The following is a 22,007-nucleotide window of genomic DNA, read 5'->3' on the forward strand; positions in this document are numbered from 1 at the left end:
AATCAAGACGTAGAAGATGTATCTATATATATTTAGGAGAGTAGCATAGGCTAGAAATATAGTCTGGGGAGGTGTCGCAGTTATAACCATGATAATAGTTGGGTAAAACATGGTTCTTAACTCCTGCACTGATTTGATTTCTATCACCACAGCTTAGTTTTGCCAGTCCTAGAACTTATCATTGGAATGATACATATGTAGTCTTTTGTGTCTGCCTTCGATCACTCAGCATAATGCTTTTGAGGTTCAGCCCTGTTGTTGTTTGTATCAACAGTTTTAGTTGCTGAGTAGCATTGTACTGTATGAATGTACCACAGTTTATTAATTTACCTGTTGATGGATATTATGGTTGTTTCTAGTTTGACGTAATTATAAATAGTCTTATATATAGTTTTTTGTGGACATTTGTTTTTCTCTTAAAAAAATAGAAATTATACCATATATCTTCTCAGACTACAGTGGAATAAAATTAGAAATCAATTCCAACATAAACACTCAACTCTACACAAAGTCATGGAAATTAAATAACCTACTGCTGAATAGTTATTGGGTAAAGGAGGAAATTAAGACGGATATATGAGAAAGTATATGGTATAATTTCTACTTTTTTTAATTTGTTGAGACCTGTTTTGTGGTGTAGGATGTGATCCGTATTAGAGAATGTTCTGTGAGCTGATGAGAAGAATGTATGTTCAGTGGTTTTGGGGTAGAATGTTCTGTAAATGTCTGTTAGGCCCATTTGATCTAGGTACTGTTTAAGTCCATTGTTTCTTTGTTTATTTTCTGTTTGGAAAATCTGTCTCTTTCTGTTAATGACGTGTTAAAGTCCCTGGCTATTACAATGCTGCTGTTTATCATTCTGTTTAGATCAAGTATGGTTTGATTTTAGGATTGTTAGGTCTTCTTGTTGAATTGTTCCCTTCACCGTTATATAATGAACATCTTTGTCTTTCCTTACTTTTGTTGATTTGAAGTCTATGTTATCTGATATGAGAATGGCTACACCAGCTTTCTTTTGGTTTCCACTTGCATGGAATATTGTTTACCATGCCTTCACCTTGAGTCTGATGAGTCCTTGTGAGTTAGATGCATTTCCTGTATGTTTGTTCACTTCACATAGTCCCACATCTCTCTAAGCTATTGCTCTGCCTTTGTTTTCTCTTCTCTGCCTCTTTAAATGACTGGGTTAGCTCGAGGGCGTTGTATTCAAGCTCTGAGATTCTTTCTTCTCCTTGGTTTAATCTGTTGCTGAAACTTTCTGCTGTGTTTTGAAAATCCCTGAATGATTCTTTCATTTCTTTAAGTTCTATTATATCTTTCTTGATTTTGTCTAGTTCTTTAGTGACTTTTTCATTAATTTCCTGAAATATTTTTAGGGCTTGTTTTCGCTGGTTTTCAACTTCCTCTTCAATTCCATTCATCTTATTTGCCATCCATATTCTGAATTTCATTTCTGTCATTTCAACAATTTCCTTGTAGTTGGAATTCAGTGCTGTAGCTCCATTGTGATCCCTTGGGGGTGTTGATCTGTTTTGATTTTTCATGTTGCCAGAGTTCTTTTGCTGGTTTCTTCTCATCTGATTCATCTTTTCTCAACTCAGGGCTAATAGGTTTGCAGGGCTCCTGTTTTTTGCTGGAAATTCTCCTGTTGGTTAGAGTAAGGGGGAGGTCACTACACAGTGTTCTCTTTTTTCCCCTACTCGTGAATGTTGACATGGCAGAGGAGGGACGTGTGCACTAGAACCCTATAATGCAGCTGCTCTGATTTGATCTGTTTGCCTGTGATGGCCTCAGCTCAAGCCGCTGCTGGATGCGGTTGCCCTGGGCTCTTGGGCTGTGTGTGTTTGCTCAAACCAGGTCCCAGTGTACTGGTGGCTTGAGGCTGGGGAGTCCCTGGTAGGACATTGCACCTTGGAGCAGTTCTTCCAGCCCTGCCGTGGTGTTGGAGGCTCTAGAGGGTCTTGGGGTCTCGATGCAGCCCTGGAGACTTGGGTATGGTGTCTCAGGCCTGGGGGGATTCTCGGGCTCCAGTGGGAGAGCCTCAGAGCCGGGACTGGGAGGAGCCAGAAGCAGGGCCTGGTGTGTGGTGGGGCTGATCCAACCTGGAGGGCGGAGTCAGGGCCAAGCAGCCAGAAGACAATTGAGGCGTGGAGGGAGGAGTTGGGCGGGCAAGTGGCAGGTTGTTTGGCAGCTCAAGGGCCCCACAGATAAAAAGTCAGGCAGGCAGATGTTGGTTCGGGTGGCCTGGGGAATGCAGAGCTCTCCACTCCCCACCCAGGACCTGCCAAAGCAGTCACCAATGCCTGTCAGGTCAGAGTCTGATGCGCCCCAGTTAATTCCTGTGCTCAGCTCCCCTTGCACTCTAGGGAAGAAGTGCTTGGCTTCAAGTCACTGGATATGGCTCAGGGATGCCACAAGTCAGTCTACTCCCACCCCAGCCCAGTGCAGACCTAGCGCAATGCATCTGAGAACTCGGTGTGGCTTTAGCTGCTGCCCAATCCCCACCGTGCCTGCTGTCTGGTGCAATGGCTCTGCACAGACTCCAGGCAGGTCCCTGGTCAGACCAAGCAGAGGTCTGTGGGGGTAGTGGGAGCTGTCTTGCAGTTCTGTTTGCACTGTGCCAGCAGGGTAGGCATGGCCTCTGTTTTTCTATTGTTTCCTGCATGTTCTCTGATCTTGTTATATGTGTCACCCAGTCACCTTTTTTCCCCCACTCTGAGTGTCCTGTATTGCTTCTCTGTGATTTCACAATGCTGCTTCAGAGAAGAGTGATCCGGATGTAGACAGCTGCCTGCACCTTTCACTTCCTTCCTCGGGAGCAGAGTGCTGGCAGGCTGCTTCTAGTCTGCCATTTTAGGATCCCTCCCTTTTTAATTTTTAAATGACTTCTTTTGAAGACCAGAAGTTTTTATCTTGGACTCAAGTCCAATTTAGCAATTTTTTCATCTATTATGTGTGCTTTTTATGTTCTAGCCATAAATATTTGCCTACTTGAGGTCACAAATATATTCTGTTTTCTTCTAGAAATTTTACAGTTTAGGTTTTTACATTTAGATCTGCAATCTATCCCTTAATAATTTGGGGGTATGGTGTGAGTTATGAGTCAAAGTTGTTTTGTTTTTTTTTTCCCAACTTGCTCTAGAGCATTTGTTGAACAATGAGTTTTAGCATACGTAGGAAATCTAGGTGAACATGATTAAAGAGGTTGAATTTATAGGTATAGAGTTCAGAAGAGTAGCCTAAGCTGGAAATAAAGTCTGGGGAGGTGCCATGGTTATAACTATGGTAATAGACAGATAAGACAGTTCCTAGCCTCACCAAGCTTCCTCTTTAATAGCAGCAAGCCAGAATAATATAATTTGCCACAAGAAGTACTATAGTGCAGGGAAATGCAGCCATGTAGAGTTCTGTGATAACTTAGAAAAGAACACTAACTTAATCTTGAGTTCAGAAGATGAGATGACCCTTGAGATCAGTTTTGAAGAACTTTGGCAAGGTAGACACGAGGGGGAGGAGGAAGGGGAAGTCCAGAATGAGTTTGTTTTTGTCAACTAGAATTCTGAAGTAGATAAATAACTTAAAGGACTGACAAGCATTCAGTGTATTTTCTGCTTGATACCATGTTTTTCTGGTAATAATGTATGTATCTCTATGTATCCCCCTACCCCAACACACATTTGTACATACATACACCATAGCCAAGTAATTTTCATATCCGCATAGACCCTACCCATGGTCATCACTGGCATGGTTGAATGACACCAAGCTGAACACTTAATCTGGTCTGAACGCATCAAAGACCTTCCCTGAGATTTTTGAACTTGAACCTAGAGAGTACTAGAGATAGTCTTGAGTGTAAAAAACTATGAGAAAGGAAGCTTAGGAATCATTGGTGGCTGTGTTTGCCACCACGTAGACAGTTCTGGTCAGTAGTGAGAGAGAATAAAGCAAACGCTTCTGGAGATAGTATCAGGGGACAGAGTGTGAGCGTCCTGACTGCATTCAAATCTCTGATTCTAGTTCTTCATGTGGTCCAGCTGCATAGGGTCCATCTTGTTTAGTTGATCGACCATTCCTCATATTTGATGAGATTTTCCAGAATCCTTACAATAAAGCCCCTCTTGTCTAGGGTGGTACAGTGTTGCCACACGGTCTAGGTCCTTCTCAGCTTCAGGAGACACTATTTTCACACAGACCACAGTGTGAATGGCACCTTCTAGAATTGTGCAGTGTAGGAGCTCTGCTTGCAGAGAAGAGTCCTGGCTAAACTGGACTAGATCCATTGTCAACAAAACACTGGGCAACCCCAACAACAATTTGTTTATAGTGCTTCCTCCAAGGACTCCATCTCCTGAACACCTGAACTCATCTTTTCTTCATCATCTTACCCATACCTGGAAGTTTTGGGGTCTTTATCTCTCTCCCTCTCCCCCAACCTTTTGCTTCTGTCCCTCCCTCCGTCCTTCCCCCTTCCATCCTCACTCCTGGAATTTTTATCTCTGGGGGCCACCCTAGAAATATCATTTCTGCTCCCCATCTTCAAGAAGTAAAATTGGAGTGTCCTGTCCTGCCTGTTGGTTAAGTGATATTTTCCCTGACATGAACTTAAATCACGAACAGGCCTCTATCAGAAATAAAAGGAAAGTAGAGCATTTGAGAGGAACATTATAGATTTTCAACCAGAGATTTGCAGGAAATAGTTGGCACATTGATTTGTCTCATTGGCATATTAGTAAATTCATCTCCAACGACATTTCTAATATATGCCTTAGATTTCATTACTGATTACTCCAGGCAAGTATTACCTGCAGTAAGAATAGTAATCAAGGGAGTAAGGAAAGCTTACAGATGTTTCTGAGGTTTCCATTTTGCAAATATTTTCCCAATCAATATAATAAACCCACAGAATTAATGTCAAGTGCCTTGTACATGCATGTGTTTTGTATATACATGTGTTATAGATACTGACCGACTTTCAAAATCTGGTTCCCTCAGCAATAGGCTGTCTGCAAATGGGCAGGTAACTTTCTTCACTTGTGGAAAAACATATAGAAGTCCTTAAGAAATACTTGAAAATGAGCACTGTGGAAGGAGCCAATGACTGTGATGAACATGGTGAGTCAAACACAGGCACTGGTAGGCAGGGAACTCGGCCAGGAAGCCCCTAGAGGTGTCACCTCCCAGAGAGGCATCGCTAAGGGCCCAGGACAGTAAACCTGGTGTTTCTGCCGTCTGGGGCAAGGTCATCAGGAATTGCTTGTTTTTGCTGAAAAATTCATGTGAATTTGAGGGTGTTGTGTAAAAAAAGAATAGGAAATATATAATTAAATATAAAAATAGCCATCCACATGATGGTTGTTTCTTCATATTGTAGGAAGTAGAGTCATTCAGTGTTTCTGAAATAGCCTCAGGTAAATGACTAGGAGGCTGGCAGGGGAGTAACGCAGAATAGGGCTGTGGACAGTTCCTGGATCCTGGGCTGCTGGTGGAGCTGACATGAATAAAGCTGCAGGTTTAAGTTAAATAATTTAGTATGCCATTTAGTTGAGTGTTTCTGGTTAATATGAAACTTCTATTCCATAGTGTTTTTAAAAATGATAATAACCAATACAATTCATTTTGGTTTTTTAATAAATAAATAATTAGGACTTATTTAAAAACAAAATCAAACAGTGGTTTTATTTGCCTCGGCGCTGAGTTCCAGCAACACCTGCCAGGAGCAGCCTAATGACATAGCAGGTCTTTACTCCATAGCTATTTGGGGCCAGGGGCCCTAGTAGGCAGAACCTAATGAACCAAGATCAGCCCTCCTTAGTTTATTAAGCCACACAAGGTTTTATGGTATAAAGTCATAGCAGACATGGGGTTTGAGTCAGCAGAAACATTCTGCTTTGATAATTTGACTTTATTGTTTAACACTGGAAGAGACCACAATTCCCTTTAGACTGGATATTATTTGCTCATCTTCTCTAAGCCCTCGTTGATAGTTCTACTGTTGTTAAAGTTCCTCCTTTAGAACAGCTTGTCAACTGAAGAATGACAAGGTTCGTAAATTTGGAAAGGAGAACTTTATTTCTCATCGAGGGTTGGAGCCTGCAGGCTGGCCATCTTGCAGGCTGGGAAGCAACAGCTTTGGGCAGAAGCCCAGAGTGTGTATTTCGAGGAAAAGGCAACAAGAACAGGAATTTATGCTGAGCAGGGTGGCCAAATATACATATTTAACAAAATATAGGAGGAGTCATGAATATTTATGAAAGGAGAAACAGGCACATACAAAATTGAGCTTGAAGCCCCTTCATAGTTCACATATACCAAAAAATGGTACTTTATCATGATCCAAAGGTGGAGTTTTGGGCCCTCTGATGTCAAAAGGTGAAGCTGAGGACACAAAAACTCTTTGTGAACATCCTCTGCCAACTGACCAGAACCACTCCGTGGTCAGTGGGCCTCTTACCAGGAAGGAACGCTGATCAGCTGTAGTGCCGAAACCGCAAAAAGAGAGGAGCAGCATTAGGCAGTGATTGAAATCAGTGATGGAGCAAGTCTTTCCAAAGGGCTGGTTCTGTTTAACCCTTAGGGAAGAAAGCCTAATGGAGGTTAACGAGGGAGGGGTATAACAAGGCATGTGTGACCACCCATCCCATCATGGCCAGGAGCTCATTTAAGGTTTCTCTGGGGTCCCATTGGCCAAGAAGGGGTCTATTCAGTCAGTTAGAGGGCTTAGGATTTCATTATTTCTCAAGCTCCATATTTGATCAGAGATGATTGGCCCCTTTGAGAATCCTCCCACCAATTTGCAAATAAGCCAATTTCCGCATTAGCTGTTGATTTATTTGTTCACTAGCAGACTTTGTACTAGGTTTGGAAGATATTAAATATAATCAGTAATAAGATAAAAATAGGCCTTTACCCTCAAGGAGTTCACAGTCTACACAGTTTAGTGGGTGATAGCCAAGTTAAAAGATAAGAAAATAAGGAGCAATAAGTGCTAGAATATGAATAAACACAAAAGTATTTGGAGCATTTATTAATTCAGCAGATATTTATTGAGCACATACCATGTGTACATGTTCTAAGGCACCAGAGAAACAGCAGTAAATGAAAACAAAAAGAGTTCTTACTTTGAGGGATTTTACATTACAGTAGGGGAAAACAGACAATAAACAAATATATACATATAGGCAGATGGTGATAAATGTTAAACAGAAAAATAAAGGAAGGCAAAGAACGACAGGGGTGATGCTATTTTAGATAAATTGGTCAGAAAAAGCCTCCCTCATAAGCAGATATTTGAGTGGAACCCTGAACAATGTGAGGAATCAGCCTTCCAAGGGAAGAACATTATAAGCAGAGTGAACAAGAGCAAAGTCCCTGAAGCAAGATGGTGCTCGGTGCATTCAAGGAAAAGCAACAAGGCCAGCGCGGCAAGAGTATAGTGAGACAAAGATTCGGGAGGAGATGAGATCAAAGTGGCAGCTAGAAGCTGGATTATGGAGAGCCTTGTGGGCCATTTTATAGATTTGGGGTTTTATTCTGAATAAGATGGGAAGCCACTAGAAGGTTTTAAACAGAGTGACATGATTGGAATTATGATTTTTTAAAGAGAACAGAGTGCAGCAGAAATAGGTGGAAGCAGAGATACCAGCTGGAGGTCAGTTTCACACTCCAGGCAAGAGATGGTGGTGACTTGGACTAGGGCAGTAGTGGTGGAGATGATGAGAGGTGGTCAGATTCTGGATGTATTTTGAAGATGAGAACACAGGATTTATGAACAGATTGAATGTGGGGTGTGAGAGAAAGAGAGGAGTCAAGGATGACTCCAAGTTTTCAGCCTGGGTAATTGGAAGGGTTATAATTTCACAAGATGGAGAAGACTGGGGGAGGACCAAGGTTTTTGCTTGCTTGCTTTTTTTTTTTTCGTTGTTGTTCTTGTTTGTTTCTTTATTTGGTTGGGGTGTCCGGGAAAGAACAAGTGTTTGGTTCGATTACTGTTTATTAGACATCCAAGTAAAGATAGTGAGTAGGCAATTAGATATATGAGTCTGGAGTCAGGGAAAAGTTCCAAGCTGGAGATAAATTTGAGTGTAATCAAGTCATCAGCATGGGAGGAGATCGCCTACAGAGCAAATGTGGGGAGAGGAGAGGGGAAGAGAGGGAAGAGGAGAAGGAGAAAGAGAAGAGAGAAGAGAGAACCAAGGACTGATTCAGGTACCCCTAGTTTTTAAAAACTGAAAAGATGAGCAGGATCCAGCAAAGTAGACTGAGGAGGAATGGCTTCATGGGTTAGGAAAACAAGGAAAATGTGGAGGCATATCAGTGTTCAAGGAAGCAAGCAACTGCTTCAGGGAGAAAGATATGATGAACTGTGTCTAATGGGAAGATCGACCAACAATAAACCTGCTAAGTGAAGTTCAAGATTTCTTTCCAATTCCACCTTTAGAATATACTCAGAGGGTAGAGTACTGGGTTCCTCCCATACTATTTTGAAGCAATCCAGTGCATCAGATCATTTCTACTGTAAATATTTCAATAAGGCATGATGACAATGTCATTATTATACATAAAAATTAACAATTACTGGATTAACAAATATCCAGTCTTTTGCAGGACTCAAAGTGGTTCATAAGTGCTTTTGTTGTTGTTTTTCTTTGTTTTATAATTTGTTTGTTGGCTCCAGATGAAGTCTATACATTGTATTTGGTTGGTCCTTCTTAAGTCTCTCTTTTTTTTTTTAAGGGACAGGGTCTCTCTCTGTTGCCCAGGCTTTAGCACAGTGGCCCAGTCATAGCTCACTGCAACTTCATATTCCTGGAGCTTCAAGCGATCATCCTGCCTCAGCTTCCCAAGTAGCTGGGACTATAGATACACACCACCATGCCCAGCTAGTTTTATTAGTTATTTATTTATGTTTTATTTGTAGAGATGGGGTCTGTTGGCCAGGCTGGTCTCAAACTCTGGACTTCAAGCAATCCTCCCACCTTAGCCTCCCAAAATGCTGGGATTATAGGTGTAAACCACCAGGCCTGGCAATTAAGCCTAATCTATATGTTTCCTCTCCATTTTTTGTTTATTTATTTTCTTGCAATTTTTATATTGAAGAAACCAAGTCATTTATCTTATAGAGTTTCCTGCACTTCAGATTTTGCTGATTGCATCCTTGCAGTATAATTTTCCATATTTCTCTGTCTTCTTTATTTCTGGAAACTGGCAGTTGAATCTAGAGGCTTGATTAGATTCAGGTCCATTTAAGAGCATTTTGTTTTGTTTTGGGAGTAAGGTGATATTTGTGAGACTACTTTATAGTACTATTTTGTTTTTCTATCATGAAGCACATAACATCTGATCATCTCTTTTTTTGTATGATGTTAGCAGCTACTGATGCTCAATGCCTAGATCCATTAATTCATTAGGATTGCAAAAGGAAACTTTTTGAATTGAGGCATGTCATAGGCACACATATGTATACATACATTCAAATGGATACCTTTCTAGGAACAGAAATATCTCAAGCCAACTCTTGTCTTTCCCTTAACTCCTCTCTGTCTCATTGTTATTTGTTCTTTACTTCTCTTGTTTTAAAATCCTCTTTTTTGTGTGTGAAAACAAGATATTTATAATACAAAGTGGTAGCCCAAATTTATAGTAACAGCTTTCCCAGGGGAACACAATTATTTTAGGAGGAGAAATAAGAATACATTAAGAACAAAAAGCTTTTATAAAAAATAAAGAGGCTTTGGACTTCACAAAACTGTCAAAAAAAAAAAAAAAAAAGAGGCTACAGGAAAGGTGTACCTGAGCTCCGTACGAATTTAAGTCTAAATTCTGCTTAAAGAATATTCATATCACAAGGTGACACTGTAGAACTATGAAACGCTTGACAAAGCTTGAGAAAATTAGAACAGGAAGATGAAGAGAAAACTAAAACATGTCCCTAGTTTTAAAGTTTTCTGGATGAGAATGATAAAAGTATGTCAAGATTCACTAATAGGTCTTTAAGATTATTGGATTTGCATAGGAAAAGGATTTGAGATTTTTGTTTTGTTTCCTTTTTTCATGAAGCATGTGTTTTATCTAAAGCCATTTCGCCAGTGCCATTACATCTTGGGGGTCAGGCTGGGCCATTTGACCTAATAACCTGGAGACTTCTGAGTGACAGTATGATCTGACTCCTGGTATAGGTGTTCTAATGTCTGTCACAACATGAAAGGTATTCATTTAACAGAGACAAAACAGAATCAGATAAAAAAAATAAAAGACATATATATCTAATTGATTGCAAGCGTTGGAGAGGGTAGTTTCCACTCATTCAATTAAAGATAAAAATTATGTACACCAAATAAAATTAGAAATCTGCTGCAATTGTTTCCTCTCATCTTGTGGTGTGGGGCTGGGAGGGGTTTCTTTTTTGTTTAAATGACTTCATTGAGATATAGTTCACACAGCATACAATTTATCCACTTAAAGTATACAATTCAGTGTTTTTTAGTATAGTCATAGGGTTATGTAACCATCATCACAATCTAATTCTAGAATATTTTCATCTCCCCTAAAAGAAACATTGTACCTATTAGCTGTCAATTCCCATTCTTTGCACCCCCTACCCCTACCCCTAAGCAACCACTAACCTACTTTGTTTCTGTAGATTTGCCTGCCATGGGCAATTACCTTTTAATTGTCATTCATGGCCTGTCCCACTAAAATTCTTTTTATTTATATTATCATAAGGACAACAAAAATAAAATAGAGCCCTCAAAAATAGGAATAGGCATCACAAAAATTGTAGTAGAGTAGCCAAAAAAGCTGTTAAAACCAACAGCATCTGATGGCTTAAATAAATAGTCACCAAGCAGTAAAGCTGTGGCAATGACAGATTGTGGTATCACTTAAGAGAGTCAAATGCTAGTACTTTTCAATATAAACCTGAAGCAGGCTTGGGTTGCAGAAACTTCTCCTGCTCATAAGAACAGTAATATTTGCAATCAGGAAAGTTGCAAATGCAATTCCTGACTTCATTGCTCACCAACTGTGTGACTCTGGGCAAGTAACAGATTTATAAACTTCAGTTTCCTCATCCGTAATATGGGAATAATGGTGGTACTAACTTCATGAAGTTAGCATGGGGATTAACACCTGTAGAGCTTTTAAACCAAGCCTGACACATAATAAGTGGTCAATAATGGTAATTATTTTATCACTTTTATTCATTAGAATTCAATCATTCAGGTCAAATTCCCAAATAGAATTCTTAGATATGCCAGCTTGCCCTATGCCACATTTAATTGGTATTTTCAAAGTCTCTATTCAAAAAAATTTCCTGCCAATAAAGTAATGGATCTAAGATACTCTAATGTAGAGAGAGAAATAATAACATTGATCAAGTATGATTAAGAATAGAGCTGGAAACCAGTCAATTTCTTTATAGCCATGTGTTCTATAAATAGTAAAAATGCTAACTTATTATTCTCACCTCACACTCATGTAACAGATTTTCCTTTTCTATATTAAAACAAAAAATTACAGCAGCAATAAAGCTTATGTAATGGTATTACACATGTCTAATAAAAAAATAAAGAATAGTGTTAGAGCATTATAAACTACATATAATCTCTTATTGAAATGTTTAACTAAGACCCTAAGTGTGTGACTTTTAAATCTGTGACTGTGAAATGAAATTGTAATTTCGTTTTATTTTCATAAATGTAAGGAAGTATAACCACCAATAGTTTCATTAATTTCTCTTCAATTCCAATACAAAATGGCTTTTGCTAAAAGAACCGATATGTTAGATAATGTTATTCTTGAATATTATGTATTTTCTGTTCTTTTAAAAAGTGTGGTGGTCAGTAGTATTATGTCCCAATCAGATGATTCATGATACACAACATTTTCATACTTGGGAAATGTTAACACTTTACAGTCCTTGCTTTGTAACATAAAAGAATTAATCACAGACTACACATTTTCATTTTCATTTGACCCTTTAGACAACTTAAATGACCTGGTTTGCATGGAGCTCCATTTTGGGCCCTCAAAGGCCTCTACATTATCAGTCTGTGTCTGCATTTTCACCCCAGGCTTTACTGCTCTTGGCATTGTTTTGTATTTGCATGAAAATTTGTAAATTTTTTTTTTGCATGGGAAGTCATCAGTAATGTTGAAGTTAAATGTCTTAACATACCTTGCAATATCACATGCCATTAATTCTTACATGATTTTTTTTCTTTTATTTTCAGTTACTGAAGTTTAAATATGCTTGAAATGTAAAAGTGGCATGAAACTGGAGTGATGCAAGAATATTTAAAGTTACTTTAAGGACTATAATTTTTAACTGGGAAAATTTGGGGGCAATTCCCAATCTTGCCTTTGGATACCAACCCTCAATTATGAATGATGATAAAACTATACTGAACATAGGTGCTGTCAGCAGAGTGATAAGTTCTGAAGTGATACTTCTTTTTTTCCTGAGAAGGTATTTTTAGTATTTGACTGTAAAGTATAAAATTTGTCCCCTGATTTCAGAAATTATTAAATATTTGATTTATTAATTTTTGTAAAGCCTTTTTAAATTGGCATAAAATTAAGCTCCATTGCTTTAGTGAAAATTTCTACCACCTAAAAAAGTAATGAATTACTTACTGAATGACAGTACCAACATTTTAGTACTTAAATGTGTCCTAAATGAACATGATCACCAAAATGGTTATTTGATATAGGGAGTGTATGAGTATACAAAGAAAATAAGTTATTTACACCATTCTGTCAAACTTCAAATCCATTAAGGGCGCATGACTAATTCCCACCAAGACAAAACACATATATCCAAACAAATGCCCTTTCCTTCCAAGCAGCTGCCTTGCTGGCCCTACATTTATTCCTACCAACTGCTTTTACCAAACCTGTTTTAGAATACCCCTTTTCAAATTATCTCAGAGTCTTTGGCACATTCATTTTAATACCTATATAGTAACAAATCTTGTTCCTTGAGGAGTGATTTTAATTTTTTTAAGCAGCTAAAAAAACCCTCAGAGGCAAATCAGTCAAATAAGGATAGTAATCAAGCTGGCAAAGCGTATTTTTAAAATGATATGTGAATATGAAATTAATAAGACTTGCGTAGCCTATAGCTTGTAAAATGACTGTGAACACATTTCCCAAAGAAAAGCCCAACAAAGAATTTACATAATAACAGCAGCAGTGAAATAAATGAAATTCTCTTAAGGAGTCTTTTAGGCAAGCACATGCTATTCACTTGAATGAATAAATTCTAATATATATGTTATGTATATATATATAATTTTTAATTCAGCCTCATTCATTTATAGTAATGGAGTAGTTTATATTTTTAAAGGCAGTCATTCTTGCATTATTTTAATCTTATCAGACTATAGATCAGTGACTGTCATTTCTCCCGTTTGCTAAGTGAATATCAAATTAATACCCTTTTAGCAGCAATTGTAACAGATTTTGGTTGACTGCCTCCTGGCTGCCACCAACTAACTCTGTGATATTGGCATGAGACTCAATTTCTCTATGCCTCCCTCTAGCTCCCTGTCTACAAAATGAGAGCACGAGACTAAATTATCTTTAAAATCTCTTTTGAATAAAAATGGTTTGTTTTTTGGCGGGGAGACAGGGTCTTGCTCTGTTGGCCAGGCTGGAGTGCAGCGGCCCAGTCATACCTTACTGTAACCTCCAATTCCTAGGCTCAAGTGATCCTCCTACCTCAGCCTTCCAAGTAGCTGGGACTACAGGCATGAGCCACTACGCCCAGCTAATTTTTTCCATTATTATTTTTTATAGAGACAGAGGTCTTACTATGTTGCCCAGGCTGGTATTGAATTCCTAGCCTCAAGCAATCCTCCCACCTTGGCCTCCCAAAGTGCTAGGATTACAGGTATAAGCCACTGTGCCAGCCTGAATAAAAATGTTATACTGTAATTATATATCTGTGTGTGAGACTATAATTATCCTATATCATAAATCTACACCCTTCTGTGTGGTTTTAATTAAATCTAAACACAAGTAATTCAAATTCAAAGTATTTTACAAGACATCTAGATACTACGACAAAAACTAGTTTCTCTAGTAAAGTTTTTTCTACCCGATAATGATAAGATGACATTTGTGTTTATGTTTATATTGTCTTTTGTGAGTCTCCCAACCTAAGAGCTGCTATTATTATCCCCATTTTGCAGATGAAGATGCTGAGGTTCAGAGAGATTCAGCTACCTGTCTAAGGTGAGGGACTAGCAAGATGTAGAGCCAAGACAAAGACTCAGGGTCCTCTGCTTCCAATTTAAGACTCTTTCCCTCCATCATCAGTTACCTATAACCAGTCTTTTGATTGGGCAGCAATTTTTCACATGTGCCATCATTCAAAATTTACACTCCTTAAAAATAAAATCTGCCTTTAGAACCCTCTGGCACCTCTTTAGAGTATCCACTTGCGTCACTACAGCTCTCTGTGCTTTTACAAACTAGTTGTTTTGTCAGCATGAGTGTGACAGCAATTAGACGTCCCCTGTTTTTGCCCCATGCCTTTTCTCCTTCACAGTCATTCAATGACAAGCGTAAAAAGAGCTTCATCTTTTCACGAAAATTCCCATTCTACAAGAACAAGGAGCAGAGTGAGCAGGAAACCAGTGATCCTGAACGTAAGTAGATTCTCAAAGATAATGTCACATGCAACACAAGAGAAAAAAATTCTTCACGGGCAACACGCATGTAGTAGGCTCTCCCACGCCACACGCCTAGGCAAACAACACGGCAGGCAGGCAGGTCAGGTTTACTACTGTGACCAGTGTTTGACTGCAGTCTGGATCCTTCCTTTCATGTGGCTTTTCTTTGCAGAATGCGTTGGAGAGGGACTTGCCGAAGCTGGGACTTGCTTCCAACCAGTGTTTATCTTTGACCAGGACTATGTCTGGTTTGCCTTTTCTATCATGCAACTCTCTAGGGCTTAAGACAAATTATTTTCTTAATAGAAATATTGGATTCTATTGATACATATGTATTTTTCAATGCTAACTAACTTGGAACAGTTAAATTACCTTTATTGATCACTTAGCACATTTGCTCACTCTTTCCCTCCCAACAAATGTTAAATACTTGCCGTGAAGTGAGCTTATACTGGTGGATACTAAGCCTAAGAATTTGTTATGAAATTTGGAGACGATTATTCCTCTAAGTGGGACATTTCTGTGGCAACATTATTGACAGTGGGCAAAAATGGCGTTTGCTGAACCTTCCTTGTTTTTTTCCTTACAATTTCCTTCTTAAACCTTTTGAGTTGCTTTGCAAATCAGAAATTTCCTTCTTGAGTCTCAGCCCAGGGACTTTGGGGTGAAAGTTGTTTCCAAAGAAGAGAGCGTGGGATCCAGATTGTTAAGACAACACGGTCTGTCATGGTAGTATCCATTTCAACTCCACTGACTTCTTCCTTCCTCTTCCGTGGCTGTTCTTCCTCTCTCATTGCTCTCTCTGGGGACTTCCATGCAGGACATCCCCGGATTAGGTGACGACGGTTATGGGACAAAGACTCTGAGTAAGTTTCCAGGAATGGTCACTGTAACTTTTCTTTTCTTTTCCTTTCCTTTTGAGTTTGGCTTTTGTTCCTTTTCTTGAGGGCCTTTCACTCCTAGCATGCACAAGATACGAGTTTTATTTGTTACCTAGCTGTGAATGCTCCTACGAAGTAATTTTCGATCGTTTTGTTCTGCATGTCAGCATTTAAAAGCAAAGCGTGTCAGGCACTCTAACTTCTGTTGCAGTTAACACCATCCCTTTCTGACCATGTGATAAGATCAACATGGTCCTGATGCCCACTGTCGCATCACTTGCTCTGCCGCCTAATCCCTCCCAAAGAGCAAGAAACCATGTTGAAAGAAAGGGTGAGCTAAGTGTTCTAGCACAGCAAAGTAGAAATGTATTTTATGTTCTGCATTTTCACATGGAAATATTTAATGACCTCGCCAAATTTCATAATTGGGTTGTATTTTACTGTTAGTAAAGGAGCTATTCTGTAGTCAAAAGGAACATGCAGTCTCAAAAAGTAGATATTAAGCTATTTGATCTTCCATGAATAATTATTTGTTATTAACTTTGATTTTTTTCCTGACTTGCAGTGATCCTGCTTGAAACGTTTGTATAATAAAGTTTTAGATATGTATTAATGTGTTTTTCTAGCAGTGATTTATTAGCTGTATTACATAATCAGGTCTTCATTTTATAATATAGAGTGAAAAATAAATATATTAAACCTTTACATTTTCTAGTTATTCATGTCTTTAATCTGTGTCTCATTGCACTAAAGCAATTAAAAAATAATTATCTTATGTATCAGTACACTATGCTATGATTTTTCTTCTTTAATAACTAACCCCATTGTGTAGGCACCAATGAAATAAGAACAGAGTTTTGTGTCTTTTGCAACTGTATCAAATGTTCAAATTTTTTTGTTTTGTTTGTTTTAATTTAACAGCTATGGGCAACAGTTTTAGAAGCTGTTCATTTCATTTGTGTAAAACAAAATACTGTTGAGCTGGACTTTGTTTTCAAGGGCTGTTTCTATAACCCTGTGTAATGATACCCTTCATAATTTAAATTGTTAACTTGGAGAATTTATATATATATATATAAAAACAATTTTATGTGTGTGTGTATATATATATATAACAAAATATGACCAAGAGTACTGATCTTCTTAAAGATGAAAACTTTATTTTTGAGTCACTGTATGGAATATAATATGAACTTTTTCTTGAATTAGTGACTGAAATTCAAATATCGATTTCAACATTGTCTGGATGGCATCAAGCACCACTAGTGAGAATTTGTAAATCTCCAGTTTTGAAGGAGAAAGAAGCATTTTCAGATCTTGTTAATAATGAACATCACTAAAAAGTAGTTGCTATCACAGTGTCAAAAGTGTGAATGATACTTTTAAATCCAGATGTGCAAATGTTTCCTTACTCTTTAAAAACTGAACAGATTTTAAAAGTGAAAATATCCCAATTCAAGGTACTTAATAATGTACATGAAGATACAACTATCGTTGAATATGTGCCTTGACTTTCTTTTCAGTAATAAGAAAACAGATTTGCACAGATTAGTCAACACTTCTTTCCCTAGTGCCCCTTTGCACTTGTAAAATGTTTCCCCAAATTACTGACGCAGTTCTGGTCATAGACCAAGACAAAGAGAAATGATTCTTGTGAATTTAACCTATGCTTTGGTTTTCATTAGTTTCATGCTCTAAAACTAATCTGTCCAATTGGCAAGAGCATATAAAATCAAACACACTTTAAAGTGCTTATTTTTACTGTTAAAGAATAATGTTATATATTCTTTTTCTCTTTCTAAAAATGTACAACAAAAATATTTTTTAAATGTACAATAGTTGTCACTTCTTTAAAAACTGATGTTATTGTTAGTGAGCTTCAGAAATCAAATAGTTACATGTTTTCCATTTAATTAAAGTGATATACAAACAAGTCGATAAGCTGATGAGTTTATCTTCTATAACTTAACAAACAGTACAGATGAAAGAAATGATTTTGGAAATAAAACCTCTAATTCTGGCATATATCAATATATAACATCCCTGTTATATTAGCTAAACTGTGTTTGTATGAAAAAACAACTTGGAATATCACTGTACAAGCATGTCTTTATCATGAATTAAAAACATATGTCATGCCAGGACTTGTGCTGGGTATCAGGCCATTTATCTCCTGCCCATTCCATTTCTCCAGAATTCAATAGCTATCTAAGCAAGTATCTTAAAATAAAAACAAGGAAATATTGAACTGTTTCGTAAAACACTTTTTAGTGACTTGATTCTTCCTCCAGGATTTTCTACTCACTCACTGAAGTAGTAAAGATCTTCAAGAATCTTTTTTTATCCTGAGAATTAGTTTAGGAAGTACTTCAAAAGAAACAAAATTCAAGGGATTCCAAGTATCAATTGACAATTTAAAATTGTGTTCCTGCAAAATGCTTAGAGGTTAAAATAGAGAAACAATACAGCCAGCAAGAAAACAGTGTCTACACACCAGAAGCTCCTGAATTTATAGTAAAGAAAACATTCAGTCAAGACACATTGGCCTTTATTACACAAATTTGGAAAATCAGAGCCATATGAAGAAAAATGCCTAGGTTGACATTATACATTTTTTGTAATTAAAGATACTTTCCTCAGTTTCTTAAAAAGAAGGAACAGCAATCAAGCAGCAGATTCCTGTAAAATGAAGATAAAGTTTTCATCTTCCTTATCTTATCTGAGTTTTCTCAATGCAGCCTCCTCTGCGGCCTTTTACTTGCCTTTTGCTCACATTTCCAGTAGCCTTGCATGAGTGTATTCCTTTCAGTTCTGGCTGCTTTCCAATGCTTGGTATCTCTTTAATTTGCTGTGCTGTTCTTGCAGAACATGTTTCTTCTAATGCCAGCGATAGCGAAAGTAGCTACCGTAAGTTACTGCTTTGGTTTGCGGTTCTTTTCTTTGCAATTGCCTCATTGCCTGTGGTGGTCATTTCAGATTTTTGTTGTTGTTGTTTTTCAATTGCTGCCTTTTATCATCCTTATCCAAAGCAAATGGCTTGAAACGAAATCATCATTTGATGTAGAAAGATAAAAAAGACACTAGGGCCATCAGTGGACCCTTATGTGATTTGTGCTGGCTGTAGCAGTCTTGCCAATACACAATTCCAACCTCAGTTGTGACCCAACGATTCAGTTGTCACAGAGAAGGTATGTGAAAAGTTCAATGTGGTGAATTTTGACATTCTAACCCCCACTAAATTAATTTAAACTCCCTGCAGGAGGGTTGAAAATTCATCATGCTTTTATTTTCCTTCTCATTTTGCCTTTTCCCTTCTGTTCTTGACTTCCCTTTACAAAAGAAATCTTTATAAATTACAATGTTCCTTTTAAATCATGTGTGAATCTTTTTCATCACTTTCTCCTTGATTAATTTTTAAGGTGGATACTATAATATATCTAATTTTACTTTTGTGATGGTTAGGGAAGTGATGAAAAAGTTTCCTCCTCTAATGTGAAAGGAACTTACATTTTTTTATTAAAGTGAACAAATCTTCTTGGGTCAGAAAGCTTAACTGAAAAGGTAGGTAACTCTTAAAAAATTATTTCTGGTCTTTGTTTGATCACTGCAAGCCATTTGCTTAGTGTATGAAAATATTCACCAAACACCAAACACATCCTTTTGATCAGTTTTCGTGGTTTCTTACCACCTAATTACTGGTTTTTGGTGACTAACATCGGTACATAATATTACTGGAATCCTTACAAATTTGATAATATTAATGTGTATTCCTTAGCAAAATGCGTTACACAAAAAGCAATTGCCACAGATATTAGATATTAGAAAACTGCAGGCCCAATCCACATGACCCACAGATACCAAGGCAGAAATTGGTATTGTCTATTGCTTGAATATTGTATTAAATGGAAATCTGGAATTGTTTTGAGTTCCTCCCCGATTATAGCATGGTACTTTACAAAACCATGCCTTTTTGAAGTGGAGTGCCAAATAGTCTTCATGTAGTAAGACATGTAATTTGGATTTTGAGAAAGGCTTTAGAAAATCAGATTTGTGACAGGTAGAAAAAAGGCACAAAAGAGGAAAGATGACAGTAGGGGGGCAAAGCACAAAAAAGAAAAGATGGCAGATGGAGATGGTGTCAAAGGAGGAAGATGAGATAGTCCAAAGAATAAAATGAAAAGAATTGTGATGAGTTACCCTTGATCAATCAAATGATATTAAAATCACCTAATTTTCTTACTGATAAAAGTCTCATTGATAGAAAGAATTCCATCAAGTCTTATTGATGGAAGGATTTAGAGAGTTCCTTTTCTCTACATGGTCCTTAACATTTTTACATTCTTCCCACTCTCATAATTCTATGATTATCCCAACTTCAGAAAAAATTTTCCTCTCTCCCCTCTTCATTTGATTTTAAAACAAGAACCCAAGCTAAGAAGAAATGACCGAAGCTTGTGTTCCTGACCCCTGAACTGCCCTCAATTTAGTATGAAGAAAAATATAACTTATTTGTTGGGTTTCGTGAAGACCAATGACACTAGTTTCTTTGATGTTTAGTTTTTAATTTTCAAGTGTTGTGCTTCCATCCAGTAGTCACAGATAGAGACAAGGAAAACATCAAACCTTGTTCTCTCAGTTTTTTATATGGAAACTATATGCTCTACAAGAAATACACGCTTTTTTAGAGTATTTTAGAGGCTCCTTTTTTATTTCAGAGGTGGAACTATTTCTCCCAGAATTATAAAGCTATAAAAATTGGGCCAAGGCTTTCAGCTCCTTGACAAGTTTTTGGAGTGATGCTCCAAGATGACATCAATAATTCTTTTCACTGTCAAAAAGTAGGTGCACATAAATGTTTACAGAGTGAATAAAGGAAACGCTTGCAAGCATCTTGCATTATCTATGAGAAGAGAGAGGAGTTGGAACTGGATTCTTTGATATTAATGGAGCAAATGTAGAGTCCAATAATCTATATTGGTTTGGGTCTCAGCTGAGATTATAGGAGGTCAGCCACTCAGATTGTTTTCTTTACAGTGAACAAAAATAAGAAGGACCTTTGTCACAGCTCAGAGGAGAAAAATGACATTTCTTTCTCCAGGATGGAAATACAAAAAATTCCAAAGGAATGTTTATTTATTCATTTGGCATCTACTATATGCCCACGTCTTCATAGATACCCTGAGACTCAATGTGAATATCAACTCACTCTAGATCTCAGCACACATATAGTGAGAGAGGGAGATCAATAAATGAAAAGATGCACAAAGATTGACAGGTACTAAGATAGAAACCTGGCTCAAGAATAGTGGGAACATCGGAGGTAGTTTCAGAGAAGTGGCCTTTGAGCTGAGCTTTGGAAAGATGAGGAACTCACCAGCTAGACAAGATGAGGAAGTAACTTTTCAGAAAGAATAATGGCACAACAAAGGCAAAGAGGTTTGGGAAAGACGTTTTCCTGAAAGTACCAACTTTGAAATCAGAATACGCTATACTTTTCTAGTGAATTCCTGGTTTTTGCTGTAATTATGACTAATCGAATGTCTTGTGAATAGCAGTGTAAACAAATACAAAAAAAGAGCTTTTTTTCCACCAATATCCAGGTGTTATATTTTAGTCTCGCAACCATTCCACCTCCACTCTGGGGATAAAATGGCTTTTAAAAATGCCAGGAGTTAGAAATAAAGACCCAGGCCACTGTGATTCATAATCCAGAGTGCACCATTCATACTGCATCCTGGAGTTACACATTGTGGCAGCCTTACCTGAAAGTCTCATATGTTGCCTGAGGTACATCTGCACGCACACAGATGCGCTCAAACCTCAATTTCTGTTAATAAATAGCTCAGATCTTTGCTGCACCATCTCAAACATTATAAAATCATTTTTTTCCAAGCCCAACTGTATTGAGTACCAGCACATTGTCTAATTATGCAAAGTGCCATCTCAAAACTATCTTAATTATGGGCTAATTCCAGATTTCTGCCAATAAGGTAATAAAATGAAAACTTGTATTTTTGGCTGTTTGGTATTATACCTTTCAATTTCCCTTGTATTTGGAGGTGATAAATAACACTGGCAGGTATAATGGAGACTATGCAAATCTCTACAGCAGAAGACCTGCCTTCCTAGAGGCTCAGGAAAGCTCTTTACATCATCGTGGATGTGTGGGAGCCGATGACTATCTTTCTAACCCATTAGTGCTCATCAGTTAAGTAGGATTTTCAAAACAAGGATCTGGAAGAAATGATTTGAATGAAATTGAGGTGTTGGGATGAGGAAACCCAAAACCTCTCGAGTCAGTCAAAAAGGTGCTTATCCTCCTTACTCCACTCTTCTCAGCTATTGCCCTTAGAGGTCTTTTAAAAGCAGTTTTTCATTACATCTATTATCTCATTCGATTTCTGCAACAAAAGTATTTGATATATTTTACATTATATCTTCCATATGA

General features: G+C 37.7%; 1 protein-coding gene across 11 annotated transcripts in view; it reads left to right on the forward strand.

Moving 5' to 3' along the window:
• DLG2 (discs large MAGUK scaffold protein 2) overlaps positions 1-22,007 on the forward strand; it is a 1,100,864-nt gene that overhangs the window by 1,060,876 nt on the left and 17,981 nt on the right. For 7 of the 11 annotated variants that reach the window (XM_069469139.1, XM_069469143.1, XM_069469138.1 and 4 more), the window contains one exon: positions 15,499-15,544. In XM_069469139.1, the coding sequence (XP_069325240.1) occupies positions 15,499-15,544 (46 nt within the window). Of the gene's footprint in view, positions 1-14,554; positions 14,655-15,498; positions 15,545-18,424; positions 18,467-22,007 lie in introns of all 11 variants that reach the window. The other 4 variants (XM_069469136.1, XM_069469137.1, XM_069469140.1 and 1 more) reach the window with 2 other exon arrangements.

The sequence above is a fragment of the Eulemur rufifrons genome, chromosome 6 (genome assembly GCF_041146395.1).
Source record: "Eulemur rufifrons isolate Redbay chromosome 6, OSU_ERuf_1, whole genome shotgun sequence".
Classification (NCBI taxonomy): Eukaryota; Metazoa; Chordata; class Mammalia; order Primates; family Lemuridae; genus Eulemur; species Eulemur rufifrons.